Source organism: Mauremys reevesii, linkage group 26, assembly GCF_016161935.1.
Source record: "Mauremys reevesii isolate NIE-2019 linkage group 26, ASM1616193v1, whole genome shotgun sequence".
Classification (NCBI taxonomy): domain Eukaryota; kingdom Metazoa; phylum Chordata; order Testudines; family Geoemydidae; genus Mauremys; species Mauremys reevesii.
Genome location: NC_052648.1, coordinates 1,775,623 through 1,792,780, shown reverse-complemented (window position 1 = coordinate 1,792,780; position 17,158 = coordinate 1,775,623). Strand labels below are relative to the sequence as shown.

The 17,158-nt window shown below is 58.6% G+C and overlaps 2 protein-coding genes across 2 annotated transcripts; both read right to left on the bottom strand.

Annotated features, from left to right (window-relative positions):
- Nucleotides 1–693: 693 nt before the first annotated feature.
- Nucleotides 694–10,417, bottom strand: REX1BD (required for excision 1-B domain containing). Its single transcript, XM_039515598.1, has 5 exons — nucleotides 9,997–10,417; nucleotides 5,071–5,153; nucleotides 3,498–3,702; nucleotides 2,689–2,777; nucleotides 694–1,984 (listed from the first exon to the last, which is right to left on the bottom strand). The coding sequence occupies exons 1-5, from the start codon at nucleotides 10,114–10,116 to the stop codon at nucleotides 1,912–1,914; spliced, it is 570 nt and encodes a 189-aa protein (XP_039371532.1). The 5' UTR covers nucleotides 10,117–10,417; the 3' UTR covers nucleotides 694–1,911.
- Nucleotides 10,418–12,412: 1,995 nt separating this feature from the next.
- UBA52 (ubiquitin A-52 residue ribosomal protein fusion product 1) lies at nucleotides 12,413–17,158 on the bottom strand. Its single transcript, XM_039515597.1, has 5 exons — nucleotides 17,010–17,158; nucleotides 16,355–16,476; nucleotides 15,163–15,249; nucleotides 13,822–13,924; nucleotides 12,413–12,635 (listed from the first exon to the last, which is right to left on the bottom strand). Exons 2-5 carry the CDS (start codon nucleotides 16,455–16,457, stop codon nucleotides 12,542–12,544), a joined length of 387 nt encoding a protein of 128 aa, XP_039371531.1. The 5' UTR covers nucleotides 16,458–16,476; nucleotides 17,010–17,158; the 3' UTR covers nucleotides 12,413–12,541.

Below are 17,158 nucleotides of genomic sequence, written 5' to 3'. Positions count from 1 at the left end.
TGCCGGACGTGACTGATCATGCTGCAGCCTGGCTGGCGCTCCTGATCCAGCTCCTTTCCCAGGGGAGGTGCGACAAGGAGCTGCAGCGAATGCCCAGCACTGGCGCAGGCCTGAGGTGCCCTGGCGGAGCTGCATGAAGGAAGCTGTGTGTGCTTGGGGGGCAGCAGCAGAGCTCAGGGCAGCTTAGCGGGAGGCTGGAGGTCAGGCCTGAGGTGTAGTGGGGACACCAGCTCCGCTGCACCCCTTCTCCTGGCGTGGGGCGGCCCTGCACACACCCAGCCTCACGTCCCTCCTGGCTCTCCCAGCAACGAGGATTTAAACCAAGCTCTCCCGTCTGGGGTCCAACTGACCGAGGCTTTTCACATGGCTGCCAGGGTCTCTGCAGACACAACCCCTCCCTCCTGGCTGAGATGCCACCGCCCTCCTCCCAGGGCTGCTCCCTGAGCCCTGCCTCTCCAGGCTGGCCACAAAGAAAGCGAAAAGCCTTCCCTGCCACAGCCCCGCCATCCCCCGAGGCCTCCCCGCTGGGCGCAGGCTGCCGGCCTGGAGCCCAGGTCACACCCGCACTGGGCTGCCCCACACCCGGGGTCTCAGGGCTCCAGGAGGTGCCTTCCTCTGCTCCACCCAAAGGGCACATCTTCCCCGGGGCCTGGCTGGATCGCATGACTCACCGGTCACACGACCGGCTGTGACTCATCTCCCCTATGACAAGGGGCCTCGGCAGAGCGGGGGGAGCCCAGGGCTGGAGTGCAGGTCAGGACAGTGTGTGGAGGAACTGGCCCTGCCCCTGGCCCACCTTGTCTTTGGCTCTGGCCCAGCATCTGATCAGCTGGCTGGGGCATGGGGCAGGTGCCCCTCGCCTGTTCCCAGGCACGCCAGGCGGCAGGGCTGTGAGGGGCCCAGCACAGTGCTCATGGGGAGACAAACCAAGTTCCCAGAGCAGCCAGTGGCCAGAGTGCCCCAGGGGCTTGGGTACGAAAGGGGACGCTCTCACCATTCAGCCTGGCCCTCCAGGGCACGGTGATGGGCAGCCCCTGGCACCACCAGCCTGGGCTGGCAGCAGCATCTGTGGGATCTCACTGAGCGAAGGAGACAGCGACAGGACTCTGAGCTCCCGCCTGCCTTTTATTGAGCCACAAACAAGCGCAGCCGCCTCAGTCAGCGAGGACAAGACCCCGCCACAGACCGTCACCGGCCTTCATAACGCCAGAGTTCTCTGCTTCATTCTTAAAACAAACTGACTGGAAAGAGGTTGCAGCCCGTGGTTAAAACACTTTGCTGCACTGGGGGGGCCTTTCCCAAGCACCCAGAGGATTTAGGAGCACAGCAACCCCCCACAGCCACCTTGGCACTTGGAAGATCCCTCCCCAACTCTGCAGGTTTGGCTGTCTGTACTCAAAGGGCCCCTGGCTCTGCGGGAGGAGGCATTCAGCCCTGCCGGCCAGACAGCGCCATGTCTAGGCTGCACGCTGACCCTGCCCGACGGGCTCGAGGGCACCCCCCCGGGCACCAAACTGGACGCTAGGGGAAAGCTTGTCAAGGGGGCTCAGCCCCCAAAGCTCCTGATGCTCTCAGTGGGGGGGTTCTCCATTGCACTCAGCACAGGAGGGGGTTCCCCATTGTTCCCACTGGGAGCTGCTGGCTATGGAGCCCTTTCGCAAACCTGCCCGTGCTGGGACAGCCCAGCGTCGAGCTGTTCCTCCCTTGCAAAGGCCGCTGCCCACCTGGCAGAGAGGGCCCCGGACATGTCTCTTGCAGGAGTGCCAGGGCCGGGGTTTGCTGGGGAAAGGATCCCGCCATGGAGCGAGACCCCGACGTGAGCAAGAGCCCCGCAGTGCAGCCCAGCGCTCCGCCCAGCTGGGCCCCTCCAGCGCTTCCCGCCTCCTCCGGCCATTCCCACGGGGAGACCCATCACTCGGCTTCTTCCGAATCGTACTTGAGGTCCTGGAGAATTTCGCTGATTGCCTCAATGGTTTTAATTAGCCTAGGAGAGCGGATGGAAACTATAAATAAAGGCCATATGGAGCGTATTATCTGGGCCGCCTCGCGTTCCCGGCGCTGTTTATGAAACACTCGGCCGGGGAGAGGCTGATCGGCACCAAAGCCATGCGGCAGCGCTAAACAATCCGGAGGGCCTACAAACAAGAGAGCTTTTGAAGGCACCATCTGGGTCTCCTTCAGCCCTGGTTAAGGGGAGGGGGCTGAGGGGTTGGGGAAGGCGCTTTCATCCCCCCCGGCCTCCTTCCTCCAGCCCCAGCCTTGAAGAAAGGCGATGATAAAGGAGCTGCCAGGGCCTGGCGCAGCACATGCCAAGTCCAGCCCGCTCCACCGCCCCCTTGGCGGATCCCATCCCGGAGCTCACACTCCCCCCACTTCTCCCGGCCGGTCACGTCCGTCGCCCCCCAGCCTGGAGGGTCCGAGACGCAAAACGCTACACAAATAAACAGCCGGCGCAACTCCCCCACTGCTCCTTCCCCAAAGGCTGCTGGGTGCCCAGCCCTCACCCCCCGTCGTGCCACACGCTCAGCTGGAGCCGTGCCTGCCTGGCTTCATGGGGGGCTCCCGCTGGCCCCTATGCCGGGGGGCGATGCCCCCTCCCTACCATAGGGCTCAAAGGTGTGCGGCATTCAGAGTGCCGTGGGCGGCAATGGGGTGGTGCTGCTGCGCCCAGCTCCCCGGGGCACCTACTTGTATTTCAGCTCTTGCACCTCCTGCTGGTGGGCCGGCACGCCGGGCTGGTCCTGTGCGTTCTGCCTGGCGAGCTGCAGCTGGGCCGTCTGCAAGGGGGAGGGCAGGCGGAGTCGAGGGAGGAGACACCAACCCCACCCACAGAGAGTACCTGGCACCTCGGGGCCCAACCCCTGCCCCAGGCTGCCGCACACGATAACACCAGAGTGACCCCACCTCACCTCACCCCAGCCCCCACCCCTCGATTCCTTGTACCGAAGGCCCCCCGAGCACAGGGGAGGGATGGGAGCAGAGGCTCACGCCAAATGCTCCGCTGCCCAATTGAGCAGAGGCTGCGGCTGGGGCCATGTGACCCCGTGGCTGGGCCTCGGGGCTATGAGCAGCAACGCCACTGACCTACCGCGTAGCCGTGGGGAGACGACTGCCTCCCTCACTTCATCTGTTCAGCCTGGCAGCTCCCTGGGGCAGGGTCTGGGGCTGTGCAGTGCCCCTGATCTCGGCTGGGGCCTCACACACACTAGCCCAGCAGCCGGGAGTGCAAGCTCCTGCCCTTTCGCGGCTGGGGGGTGCTGTATGAGACGAGTTTGCTAGGGCTCAACCCAGCCCCTAGGAAGCAGCGTCCACAGTACAACCCCACCCCACAGCTGGCACCAGCAGGCCCGCTTGCCTGATGGGGCTCTGAAGACTGGATGGTTCATGGGGGAGGAGGGGCCCTACAGGGTGGGGGCGGGGATCCCACACTGGCACTGCACCTGCTCTGTGAGTAAATCAAGACCCCAGCCCAAGGGGAGAAGACAGGGGCCTCTCACCAGCTCTAGCTTTTCCTTCTCCTTCTGCTGGACCCTGGACAGGTGCTGGGCGAGCTCCAGCCGCCCGTGCTCCACCTGGAGCTGCTCCTTGAGCTGCAGGATCTCCCGGGAGATGCCGCTGAAGGCCAGCGTGATCTCATGGACCAGCTGCCGGTAGCGGAGGAAGTCGTAGTGCGGCCCGCTGCTCAGATACGCCCGGTGGCCCCTGCGAGCCGGACAAAGCAACCGGTCACCTGACATGAATGAGCCCCCCCGAGAGCACCCCGGACTGGGCCTTAGGAGACCTGGGTTCAAATCCCAGCTCTGCCACTGACTCTGTGTGGGCCACTGGGCCTCAGCCCTTCAACGGGGTAATGATGCTCCCTGGGGCAGGGACAGTCTCTCCCTGGCTCTCTGTGCAGCACCTGGCATAATGGAGGCCTGCCTGTGGGTTTTACAGTAATAACTTCCAGGCGCAGCAAATTGCAGGCAGGGACTCGTAGCCCCAAAGCCTTTGCTCTCAGCTCGGTGCCGCAGAGAGGCGCACGGCCCCCCTCCCTACCCTCTGCATGACCCCTGCAGTCAGCGGCTCAGGTATTTTCCTCTTCAGCCTTTCCGCGATATTATTGAATTAGCAGCTAGTACCTCCGCTGGCTGCCAGTGCTCAGGAAGGGCTCATTACTGAGGATTATTACCAGGCCCAACAGCTTAACCTCCGCTGGCCTGGCTCGGGGCTGGTTTGTTTGTTAGTTAAAATCCAGGGCCTGGATCCGGACGAGTAAATCATCTCCCAGCCGCCGCTGAAATGGGCTACAGGTGTCTGGTGTGCTGGGTCCCCCTGGCCAGCCGGTGTTCAGCCCCAGCGCGGGGGCCGGGCCCAGGCATCAGGCAGCAGGCGGCAGCTGCTGCTTCCTGCCATCCTTTGCCAGCCAGGCGGGGAGGCCCGAACATTAGAGACTGGGCACCACGCACCGGAGCAAGGGAGGAATGGCCCCGGGGCCAGCACGCGCCTCAGCCGGAGCCGTGGGGTTTCAGGGCAATGGGGCAGGGGACGGCCCAGTTTTCCCCTCCTGTTTCATTCCCCACCAGGAATCCCTCCAATGCCCCTGGGACACAGGTGGGAGGGGAAGGCGGCTGTAGCGGGAAGCATCAGAAACTCAGTCTGGGGCGCCCCGCAGGCAGAGGGGCCAGCATAGGGCCTCCAGGTGGAGTGACGCCCCCCCACACGTGTGCCTGGGAATAACGGGAGCGGCCAGGGTGGGCCAGCAGCAGGAGGCATCTGCCTGAAAGTCTCTGTTTGGCAGGAGTTAGGCTCCCTTGTTTTGGGGCTGGAAGGAGACGTCACTGCAGGGTGCTGCCTCCCACCCCGAGCCGGCCTGGGGCTGTGTTGTCTGCCAGGGCAGAGTCTGCACCCAAGCCCCACCCAGCCCCGGCACATCGGTGTCTCCAATGGGGCTGAGCCTGCCCTTACACGCCAGGGTGCGGATCCCCCTAAGAGCGACCCGGGCAGAGGACAGGATGGGATCCGGCACGCGAGGGAGCCAGGGCCGGAGCCCACAGCCGCCAGGGATTCCCTGGCCTTGGGGTCACTTACTCCTCAAAGAGCCGATAGGCTTCCACCCGCTCCCCCTGCAGGGTGTAAAAGCGGCGCAGCAGCAGCTTCACGGCGTCGTCCGTCTGCCAGCAGGAGAGAGAAAGGGATAGCGTGAGACTCAGGGCGTCTGCCGGCCCTGGGGCGACGGGCTCCCGGATGGCTCTGAACCAGCGAGACAGGCCCTGCTGCATCCCCCCGAACTAGCCCCTCCACCCCTCCACCAGCCCCAGGAGGGTGCTGCATGGTGATGGGGCACCTCCTCCTCCCCCCCTGCAGGGCTCCCCACCCAGGGACCGCGACACTAACCCTAGCCACAATGTCACAGCTGCCTGCCACTGCCGACCTGGGGCCACATGGGAACCAGTGCCCTGGAGGGAAAAGGCTCCGTGCCCCATTCCCGGCCCCCCGAGCCAGTCAGTCTCCCATCCTGGGACGGATCAGAGCCACGCCCCATAAAGGGAAAGGCCCCGTGTCCCATTTCCCTGCCTGAGCCAGCCAGTTCCCTGCCCTGGAGCTGGATGTCCTATTCCACAACCCCCAAGCCAGCCAGTCCCCCGGAATGAGCCCAGATTGGAGCTGGTGACAGGCTCTCCACCCTGTGGAGTTAGGGGTTCCTAACCCTGTGACCATCCAGTCGCTCCAAAACAGGGATAAGCTGGAACCCATGGCTGTTGCGAGGTATGTCTCAATATCCCATTCCCTAACCCAGCAAGTCCCCATCATGGGGCCCACTGCATCTCCCCACCGAGGGATGGGCTGGAGCCAGGGCCATGGAGATGAAAGCACCCCAGGGCTCCCCCAGTACCAGGGACCATCCTGTCCCCTCTAACCTGGGGCTGGATTCGAACCAGTGACCAACACGTGGCTGTGGCCACCCCCCTGCATGCACTCCCACTTCCCCACCACTCCAGCCCTCCAGTCTGGGTTCTCAGATGCCAGGCCTGAGGCAGAGGGGCAGGGGGTGCAGGGGGCTGCAGCTGCTCCTCAGAGGGAGGCCGGGGTGGGGAGCCCGGTGAGAAGTGCACGGCCTCAGAGTCGGCTGTTCTGGGGCCAGAGTCCTGGCTGCCGCAGCTGCGGGATCCGGTTTCTCTTGCTCTCCAGAAGAAGGTTCCACGGGCTCCCAGAAGCCTCTTTCCATGGGCCTGTTCCGAGCTGCGGCACAGCCGCAGGGCCTGAGTGCGTGCGTGGAGCCTCCCCAGAGCTCTCACCGTGCTGGGGTCTAGCGCACGGCAAGGCCTCCAGCCCCCGACACAACAGCTGCGTTTTCTAACTTGGCAGCTCCAGAGGCTCTTTCCTGTTGGCAAAGCCCCCGGCCGGCCTCTCCGGTTCCAAGCCCCATCGCCTTTGAGCGACTCCTTGGCCCCCAGCACCAAGCCAGGAGGCTCTGCTCCAGCCTCACCCAGGACTCCCATGAGCACCGCCCAGCCACCTGTGAGCACCCAGGGCTGGGCAGCCCCTCGCCGGGCGATGGAGGTTTCACACCATCTCACCCAGCATCGCGGGAGCCCCCCCCCACCGTCTGCAGCCAGCGCCGCGACCTCCCAAGCGGGTTGTGTGCTTGACAAGTCTCCAAAGCACAATTCCAGCACTTTCTGAGCCAGGGCTTAGCATAGCGCCTTCCGCTCCCTGACGCCTCTGCTTCCAAATGGGGCGAGGGCTGGGGGAGGCAGAGAGTGAGCGGGAGGAAGCGCTGTCTTAGCAACACGCTGGCCGGCTGGCGTTTTTAGTTGCGGTATCCCACCCAATTAAAAGGGACAGTAAATTCCTACCTAACGATCCTCCATGCACTGCTACTGCCCACAAGGAGCTCAAACCACACCCAGTGTGCCATTGCCCAAGCTCTACGGGGCATTAGAGGGCACACACCCGAGAGGGTGGCAGCAGGCACTGGCCGTGGCATCCTCCTGGGATCACCAGACTGGAGCAGTGCAGCGGCCTATCTAGGTCGGATTCCTCTCCCCACCAGGGCCAGCCCAGCAGCATCAGAGGAAGGAAGAGCAGGCAGAGACAGGATGACCTGATCCCTCCTGACCCCGCTGGTCATAGGTTGGCTTGTGCCCTGTAGCATAAGGGTTTGTTTTCTAATCGTTACTGTTCTAGCGCTAGCTATTCATGTTCTCGACTCACATGGAGATTACTCCTGGGGGAATTCTCCGTTACTGTGCATGTGCAGAATTCATGGCCTCCACAGATTTCTTTGCTTCCCCACAGAAAAATGACTTCTGACAGGGAAGCAAAGGTAAGGTGCAAGAGCAGTCACGCATCCCCCCGAGCAGCGTAGGCAGGCTGCTTTGGGTGCTCAGAGTAACCAGTAGAGACGTAAATCACCGTTGGGGCAAAGGGGTTGGGCAGTCATGCGTGTGAGAGAGACACACTCTGTCCCTCTCAGTGCTCACTCCCTACTGCGGCACGCTCGGGGAGGAGGGGCAGGGCTTTGGGATGTTTCTGACGAGGTAAGTGTGGGGCAGGCGTTGCGCCTCAGGCAGAGCAGCATGTAGCAGCCTGCCTGTTTAGTGAATTGTTCCCATTATTAGTGAATTCCCCCAGGAGTATAAAACAGGTGTAAAAATGTTAAGGCTCCTTTACATGGCCAGAGTGATTGTAAAGGTCACAGTATGACCTTAGAAATGATTATGGCGCTTTAGTGATTAGAACTAGGCTAAATTTTTGGACTGAAAAAATGTCCTATCAAAATGGGCTCCATGAACTGTTTGCTACTGGACTTTCCTGGAGACGGTCAGTAGCCAGTATAGACTGTGAGCTTGCGTCCCCAGCCCCTGCCTGTGATGTAACACTGAGCACATGGCTGCATATATTTTCTGACTAATAACTAGAAGTAAAGGGTCAATATTAGCTACGTTACTATTAGACAGAGGGGGGTTGGGGATTTCCTCCAGTGCCCCCCACTCCCATTCTCCATCCATTGTACTATAGTTTAAGCTCATGCTCCAATACGTCTGTTAGTCTATAAGGTGCCACAGGACTCTTTACTGCTTTTACAGAGCCAGACTAACACGGCTCCCCCTCTGACAGTTTAAATAAATTATCTGTTTATAATTGCATAATTTTAATAAATAAAATATGCAGAATTTTAAAATATTGTGTGCAAAATTTTAATGTTTCGGCACAGAACTCCCCCAGGAGTAGGAGAGGAGCACAGATCTAGTTATCCACATTCAGGCCTAAGCCCTTTTCTCACTCCTGCTAAACTCTTGGTCTCAGTGCGATGTTGTGGCAGGGAGTCCCACAGGGACCCTGCACATGTGAGGAAAGGATTTCCGGTTTTATCCCTCGCAGGAACACCGGCAGCCTTTTTGGTGCTCCAGGCGGTGGAAGGTCCTGCCCCCGAAATGGCGCTGACGACCGCGGCGGCCGAGCATCCGGCCACCGCGATCGCTGCCCCCCAAATGTTACAGCCCTAGGTGACCGCCTAGGTCGCCTAATGGGTTGCGCCGGCCCTGGTCCCTCGTCTCAATTTTATTTCAAGGAGGGCTGCTGGGGGAAACTGAGCTTCCACCCGGGATTTTGCAGCTTTGAGTCGCAGTCACAAAGCGCCAACTCGCATCACAAAGATGCCAGCTCTGCACTTGCCCTTCTGAGACCGTGAATTATGAGGGAAAAACATGTTTGTTTGCTCATTTTTTAAGAATCTTATTTTTGTATTTACTCCCTTTGAAACATTATCCCTGGGCTATTCGTGGTGTAAATGAACCAGTGGAAGGGGAAAGGGTTAAGACAGGTCAGCTCAGTAAAGAGCCATTGTCACAACAGACCCAACTGATGGCAAATGGTGGCAGAAGAATGAAGACAGGCCAAGTGGGCCAGACGCATCCTGCAGCTTTTGACTCTCAACACAGGGCCATTTCTACTCGTAGGTCCCCTTAACTGGGCTGGCATTCCTGAGCCTTCTGCTGGGGGCACAACTGGGGGGCGGAGGGGGGAGCCTCAGCTGAAGTTAGGAACCTAGGAAGGGAGAGAAAGGCCTCAGTACAGACCAAGGGTCCTCGCCCCCGAAGAGCGGGAAGGGGCCCAGCCCGGGGCAGGCTGAGGAGCTGGTGTAGACATGGGTGGCAAGTTTGTAGAAATTTTAGTGGTGCCCAGAACCTGCCCCTCAACTCCGCCCCCCCCAACTCCGCCCCCACCTGCCTAAGGCTCTGGGAGGGGGCTTTGGGGGGGAGGTCTGGGGTGCAGATCCTGGGCTGGGGATTAGGGTGCAGGAGGGGTGCAGGCTTTGGGACGGAGTTTGGGTGCAGGCTCTGGGCTGGGGGCATAGGAAGGGGTGAGGGGTGCAGGCTCTGGGAGGGAGATTGAGGATAGGAGGGAGTGCAGGGGTGAGGGCTGTGGGGCTGAGGATGAGGGGTTCATAATGCGAGGGGGCTCCGGGCTGGGCTGGGGATGAGGGTGCAGGAGGATGAGGGCTCTGGCTGGGGCTGAGGGGTTCATGCTATGTGGGGGGGCTCATTTGCGGTGCTCGGGCTCCAGGAATATTCAGGGCCAGGGGCCCTGCTCCAGCAATATTTGGAGCTGGGTGTCTCCCCCGGCCCTACCTGGAGCAGGTCCCAGCCCCCGCCTGCCACCCCCCCGGGGAATGCGGCTCGGCCCAGCGCCCCCCGGGAAAACGGGCCCGGCCTGGCCAGGCTCTGCCCGCCCCCCGCCCGGGGAAAGCGGATCGGGCCCCCCGGGAAAACGGACCCGGCCTGGCCCTGCCCGCCCCCCCCGGGGAAAGCGGAGCGGGCCCCCCGGGACAACGGGCCCGGCCGGGCCCGGCTCTGCCCGCCCCCCCGGGGACAGCGGATCAGGCCCCGGGGAATGCGGCGCGGCCCCCCCGGGGAAAACGGGCCCGGCCTGGCCAGGCTTTGCCCACCCCTCCCGCGGGGAAAGCGGCCCGGCCCGGCCCGGCAGCCCCCCCCGGAAAGCCGCGCTCACCATTGCAGGAGGCTCAGCCAGGCCCCAGGCTCCCCCCGGCGGGCGCTCCCCGGACCCCACGCGGGCGCTGCAGCCGCGGAGACGGGCTGGCGGGAGGCGGGGTGGGGCCTGCAGGCTCATGGCCGGGGCCGGGCCGGGCCGGGCCGGGCGGGGGAAGCGGCCCTGAGCTGCCGCAGTAACGCCCAGCACAGGTGCAGCCCGGTAACTGCCCCCAGCGAGCAGGGCCCAGGGGTCCCCCAGCACCGGACTCGCTGGGGCCCAGGGCGCGGAAGCCGAAGCCTGAGCAATGTAGCTCCACCCGGGTGGCAGGTTTGTATCATTGCTGGGGGTGCCCAGAGGTAGCACCCGGGGCGGGGGCAGCGCGCAGACACCCCCCTCCCCGGGGCCGTAGGGAGCGAGGCTGGGCAGGCAGCCGCCTGAGCCCCGCTGCTGCCGGGGGTGGCTGGGTGCCCCCAGGCCCTTTTAAATCGCCCGGGGGCAGCAGGTGGGACCAGGAGACGCTCCATGGGGGGTGCGCAGGCAGGGGCGGCTCTAGACATTTCGCCGCCCCAAGCACGGCAGCATGCCGCGGGGGGCACTCTGCCAGTCGCCGGGCCTGCGGCTCCGGTGGACCTCCCGCAGACGGGCCTGTGGAGGGTCCACCAGAGTCGTGGGACCGGCAGAGCACCTCCCACGGCACCCCTGGCTTCACTGGGGCCTCTGGGGCCATTGCCCTACTTGCTGTCCCCCCCATGCCAACCCAGGGCTTTCCTATGGGGTTGTTGACACACAGGTGGGCCATGGAGTTTTTATAGCAGGGGAAGGAGGAACAGAAAGAAAAAGGTTGAAAACCTCTGAGCTAGATCAATATTTATATTGCTGTCCCACCTGGACATGCAGAGCAGGAACAGAACAAGGCTGTCCCCATGCCCAGAACTTACACTCACAGTTAATTAGCTCTCACTGGGAGCATGGGGGTCAGGATCATCCCCATGTTACAGGGGGGACTCAGCCAAGAGATGCCAATGGCAGACCCAGGACTAGGTGTCCCATTTCCTAACCCCATCTTGTTCCTGAGCCCACACTGCCATTCCCAGTCACCGGAGCGAGAGGGCAGCCTCCTGCAGTAGAGCCTTGATGCAGATTTTGCTAGGCTAAAGCTCATGCAAGCTGATGTTGGAGGCCAGTATGAAAGGTCCCAGAGCAGAGGTAAAATATTTCCTCACTTAGAACAAGGTGTCTACACCTGCTCTTTTGAGTTCTGGAACTGGAGACTCACTCAGCTCCATGACCCCCATCTTCTGAGCTAGGAACCAGAATACCATTTCCCTCAGAGCTGTACTGTGCACTAGCCAGGTTCAAATCCTGACCTAGGTGACAGGTGACCATGAAGTGGGGGGCTCTCATGGTGTTTCTTCTCATCTACAAGATCACAGGCCAGGGTGAGGTATGTTGGCAGAGCTAAACCAGGAACCTTCCACCTGCATTTTATTCCAGAAAACACCCTTCAAATAAATTTGTTAGTCTCTAAGGTGCCACAAGTATTTCTACCCTTCATCTGTGTTTTGAGTAAAAGCCCCATGTCAGAACACAATGGGCTAGTAACCCCCCCCTTCCTTACAAGGGCAGCTGATTTAGGGTGAAGCTCAAATCAAACTCCAGGCACCAGACAGGCACTAGCAGGAGCTTGTGCTGAATTGGAGCAAACAATTCCCCAAATAGATTGTCCAGGCTTTCAGCTCACTAGGATGGCACCAAGCACTGATCTGTCACTTTGCCATGTAGTTTGCCTTTTCAGTGTGGCACCAGGATCTGTCCATTGCAAGGGGCAGTCGCTCAGAACACAAGGGAAGAGGCTAACTCTCCTGCCCCCTCTTACCTGACGGTGAGTTATTTTGGTAGGAGAAAAGGCATTTCTCCTCTTCCCAACTGACATGGTCCTTTGTGGGTGAAGCAGAGGAACAAGCGGTCTTCCCAGTGCAGCCCCTATAGTACTGTAGCTGCTGCCAGGCTTTTATGCCAACCCCTGGGGTCTGGAATCTCCCAGGGTTCACCCTCCCCCAGCCACCAGAACAGGTTTTGGTGCAATCCTGATTGCCACTTTAGGATGGTGTAAACTAGCCAAAGAAATCTTCAACCTATTCCTAGAGACTATTCCCTTTAAAACAAGAAAATAGGTATCACCTTGAATCTGAGGTGTGCTTTTAGCAAACGATATAGTCCATGGACTTAACTACTGAATTGTTTCTACTGTACAGGAATATTGGCAGAGAAGTATCTGAATCAAGCCCTGCATTTCATGTTGAAAAGATATGCAGTGAGAACACATTTTACAGGATATGCAGAGAAGATCATGTGCATTGTTCTGGACAGCACTAAAGTATGTGAAAGCAACTGTGCAGGTGAGAGGGCAGAGGATAAATGACAGACGCATGGCTGAGCACTGGAAGTAGATTTATTCAACACACCCCTGCCTCACACAGGACCAAGCTACATTGCAGCAGACTGACTACCCAACTTGAATTCAACAGCGCACAGCCACACGGGCCGAAGACAGGTGCTCCCTCTACTTGACCTTCTTCTTGGGACGCAGATTGTTGGTGTGGCCACACTTTTTCTTACGGCAGTTAACAGCACGAGGGTGCAGGCGGGCGTAGCACCTGAAACAGGCAGAACAGCAGCAGTCAACTCTTCTGGGGGTTGGGAACTCCCAAGAGGCTCTGCCTCGCATGGCAAGATCCCAGTCAACCCCCCTGTAAACACTACTAGCATATGTACTAGAGGCAGCAAGCACAGGGGAAGAATATGCAGCTGACGAGAATGAGGAAAGTTTCACTGATATAGGAAGGACAAATGTAAATTTGTTCTAGCCTCCTGGGTTTATGATGCAAAGGGATTTTAATGAACAGCTACCAGTGCAGAAGAGAATGCGACACCCACCAATCTGATGGAATAATGGCATCTCCTCTTTCCCACGCAGAATGGGCAAGGTGACCCATCACAGGCCCTTCCCAGCCCCAGTGACTGAAGAGGACCTATCCAGAACAGTATCAGAGCTAGTCTACACTTACCAGCCAGGTTGACGCGGTGAGTTCGACTTCTCGGAGTTCGAACTATCGTGTCTAATCTGGACGCAATAGTTCGAACTCCGGAAGCGCCGGGGTCGACTTCGGTACTCCACCACTGCAAAAGGCGGTGGCGGAGTCGACCTTGGAGCCGCGGACTTCGATTCCGCGGCGTCTGGACGGGTGAGTAGTTCGAACTAGGGTACTTCGAATTCAGCTATGCTATTCACGTAGCTGAACTTGCGTACCCTAGTTCGACCCCCGCCCTTAGTGTAGACCTGCCCTCAGAGGGGTAGCCATGTTAGTCTGGATCTGTAAAAGCAGCAAAGAATCCTGTGGCACCTTATAGACTAACAGACGTTTTGGAGCATGGGTATTCACCCACAAAAGCTCATGCTCCAAAACGTCTGTTAGTCTATAAGGTGCCACAGGATTCTTTGCTGCTTATCCAGAACAGGGGCCTCTCTAGGAGGTTAGGACATTGATACAGCATTAGCTGGAGGTAAAAGGTGTTAAAGCTGCCAGGATACTGCTGTAGTTGCCCAGTGCAGTTAGCTACTCAGCCCAGCTCCTCCTCAGGCTCTTTAGGCCAAGACAGAGCAGTCTAGTCTATGACAGATTCCATTACCAATTGCCTCCTAGCCCACTGATCAGCTGACGATACCCACTACACATCAGAGCACAAATAAGGATGCTGCTCAAAGCTGTTCACTCTGAGGGCAGTGGCTACACTCCCTCCAGAGGCTGTAACGCTGAGTCTATTGCATAAGACGACACATACTTGCGGCAGATCATTTTGTCGCAGTTGTACTTCTGTGCGAGCTGGCGAAGGGAAGGCTCAATGATGCCTCCACGCAAACGCAGCACCAAGTGCAGAGTGGATTCTGAAAGTAGAAATACCGAGTTAGCAGCATTTCAGAGCTGGCACAGAGACTGTCTGCAGAGGGATGAGCACGATGGGACTCTAGGTTCCAAGTGCTACTGCCACAGAAAGAAGTGACTACTTCAGTTCTGGTGGTTTTAGCCTCAACCCCAGATTAACTCAATTCCCACTGCAGAACCAGACTGTCATGGCTCTCCCAACCCTTCCTCCTGGCGGTATCCGAAAGGCAAATGGGACAAGCTCTCCAGTTCTTTAGACACCTGGGCCCCCCTTATTGTTCTTATGACACCGTACAGGTGTCGCAGCCTAAACCCCACAAACCCAGGTCATCTATGGATAGTGGTGAACACCACAAAGCCAGTTTTTTCAAAGCCATTTCTAAGAGTCCATACGCTAAAGACACAGAAAACAGCAACAGCATCTTACATGAAGCCTCAAATTCTTAGATTTTAAAGCCAGAAGGGCCCATTGTGATCTAGAAGAACTTTGTATACACCACAGGCCAGACAGTTTCACCAGGTAGTTCCTGCATCAAGACCACAACTTCCAGTTGAGATGAGGCACATTGTAAAGCGACTTACGAATCGTGGTTTAAAGACTTGCACATGGTGTAGAATCCACATCACTAAATGATTTGCTCCAATGGTTAATTACACTCTACTAAAAAATGTGCACCTCATTTCTAGTCTGAATTTATCTAGCCTCATTGGATCTTGTTATGCCTTTGTCTAGAGCCCACTGCTATCAAATTTAGTCCCCATGTAGGTACTTCTATCACCCTGAGATAATCTAACCTTTGTAAATTAAATAGACTGAGCTTGTTTAGTCTTATTTTAAAGGCAGGCTTTCCAAGACAATGCCTGTTCTTGTAGCTCTTTTCTGAAGAGTTTCCAGTCCGTGTTCACACCAGAGCTGGACACAGTATCCCAATAACCATCTTACTACCACTCCTCACTACACTTTAGTCATTATTCCCCTACTTACACAGTCAAGGAAGACATTTGCTCTTAGCTCCCTCATTGTATCAAAGTCATTCTATAAGTTATCCACCGTGACCCTGAAATCCTTTTCTGAGATGTGAATTCACTTCAATATTCCCCAGTGCTTGTAGAAGACACCATGTGATAGCTTCTGCAGGCAGAAAGAGCTGAGTTTCCTCTAGTGGTTCTTTAAGCTACTGTTTAGCAACCATGCTTGAGCCCAAGTCTTTTACAGTGGTAATATGCTGTCAAAAAATACCTTTTTGGATGTTGTAGTCTGAGAGGGTACGCCCATCCTCCAGCTGCTTCCCAGCAAAGATCAGACGCTGCTGGTCAGGAGGGATACCTACAAGACATCCATGCATGGAATACTGAATTGCTTTTGTCATCACATTGAGATTATTTGAAGAGCAAACCATGACCCATGGGGCACTATACCACAGGGAGGCAGATCTGCTGTAGCACAACAGCATAGCATAAGGTCGTCTTGATTAGCACTACTGGGGTGGTGACACTTGTGTCAACTCCACAACATTTTTATGCAAAGCCTTCTCACCAGAAAAATAAAATAAATAAAAAAATGCAGATTCAGGTCAATCAAAACAATTCACAAAGTCTGCCACTTCCTAAATGAAGAGGTAAAACATTTCAGTTTTGTTTTGAATTTCCTCAAAAGTTAAACAAAATGTTTTGGTTGACACAAAAAACTTTTCACCAAAAGTTTCAAAACATGTTTTGGGTCAAACTAAACTTTTTTTTTTTAATTTGCTGCAGAACCAAATAGAGAGGAGATGGGTGATGCAACTTCTGTTGATCCAATAAAAGATTCTGCCTCATCCATCTTGCTGCTCTAACATCCTGGGACCATCATGGCTAGAGCTCCACTCTGAACCACATGGGCACTTAGTTGCACAGCCCTATGTGCAGCAATGCTGTGCGGGTGTTTAACTGCTGCCATGTCTTAGCAGTTGCATTTTAGGGGTAGGTAAACAGCATTCATGATCCACCCACCATCCACTTCTCAGGAGTGCAGAGCCCAAGAGCTCAGACAGAAGGTATGGCAGGGACCATTCTTTATAAAGCTGTAAAAAAGGCCACAGGCCACAATTTTGTCACAGAAACTGAGGACACCACCACTCACTGACATGTGGCCCAGCTGTCCCCTCACCTGTGACCAGGTGCACAGCAGGGGAGCAGAGGTGGACAAAGGACAGGATCAAGACAGACTAGACCCAGCACAGCCAGCCCCCCCCCCACCGTCTCTGAGCAGGGGCCAGCCCCCCATATTAGACAAAGGGGGTGTGTCCAGACCCCACTGGAGGGTAAAGCTGCCAAGGAGAGATTAGGGCCCCCAAGGGCGGTGCAGGGGACAGGCACTGACGGCCGCAGCTTTACCAACTGTGGCCCCCGCCTTTGAGCCGAGCGGGGCCCCGCGTCCTTCCGCCCCTTACCCTCCTTGTCCTGGATCTTGGCCTTGACATTCTCAATGGTGTCGCTGGGCTCCACCTCCAAGGTGATGGTTTTGCCCGTCAGGGTTTTCACGAAGATCTGCATCTTGGCGCGCGCGTGTCCCCTGCAAGAGCCGACAGCCGCTCAGCGCCAGCCGCAGCCCGCGTGGCGAGCCGGGCCACGGCCCCGCCGGGCTAAGCGGCCACCCTGCGGGGGAGGGGGGTCTGCCGCGGCCTGGCAGAGTCCCGGCCGCAGCCCTTCTCCCTCCCCCGGGCCGCCCCCCCCACCGCCGCCGGTCCCCCGAGCCCGCCCCCCCACTGCCCGGGCCGCAGCCCTCCCCCACGCTGCCCCGGCCCCCCGAGCCTCCCCGGCCCCGCCGGGCTGAGCGGCTCCCCTGCGGGGCAGGTGGGGGTCTGCCCCGGCCTGGCAGTGCCCCGGCGACAGCCCGCCCCCCCCACTGTGCTCCCCAGGCCGCCCCCCCGAGCCTGCCCCCTCCCATTCTGCCGGCCCCACCCGCCCGGGCCCACTCCCACCGGGCCCAGCCCCGGCGCCCGAGGGGCTAAGCGGCCACCCTGCGGGGGGTGAGTCTGGCCTGGCCTGGCCTCCTCCCCCCCACTATCCCCCCCGGGCCGCCGCCGCCGGGCCCACGCCGCTCACCCAGCCGTCCGGCCGCCTCGCTGGAGAGAAGAGAAAGAGCCCCCCGGAACCGGAAACAGCCCAGCGCACGCGGGCGTTACGTCAGACGTCCCGCGCACGCAGTATTATAGTAGATGCCCCCGCCCACCTCGTGCCTTGCGTCATAACCA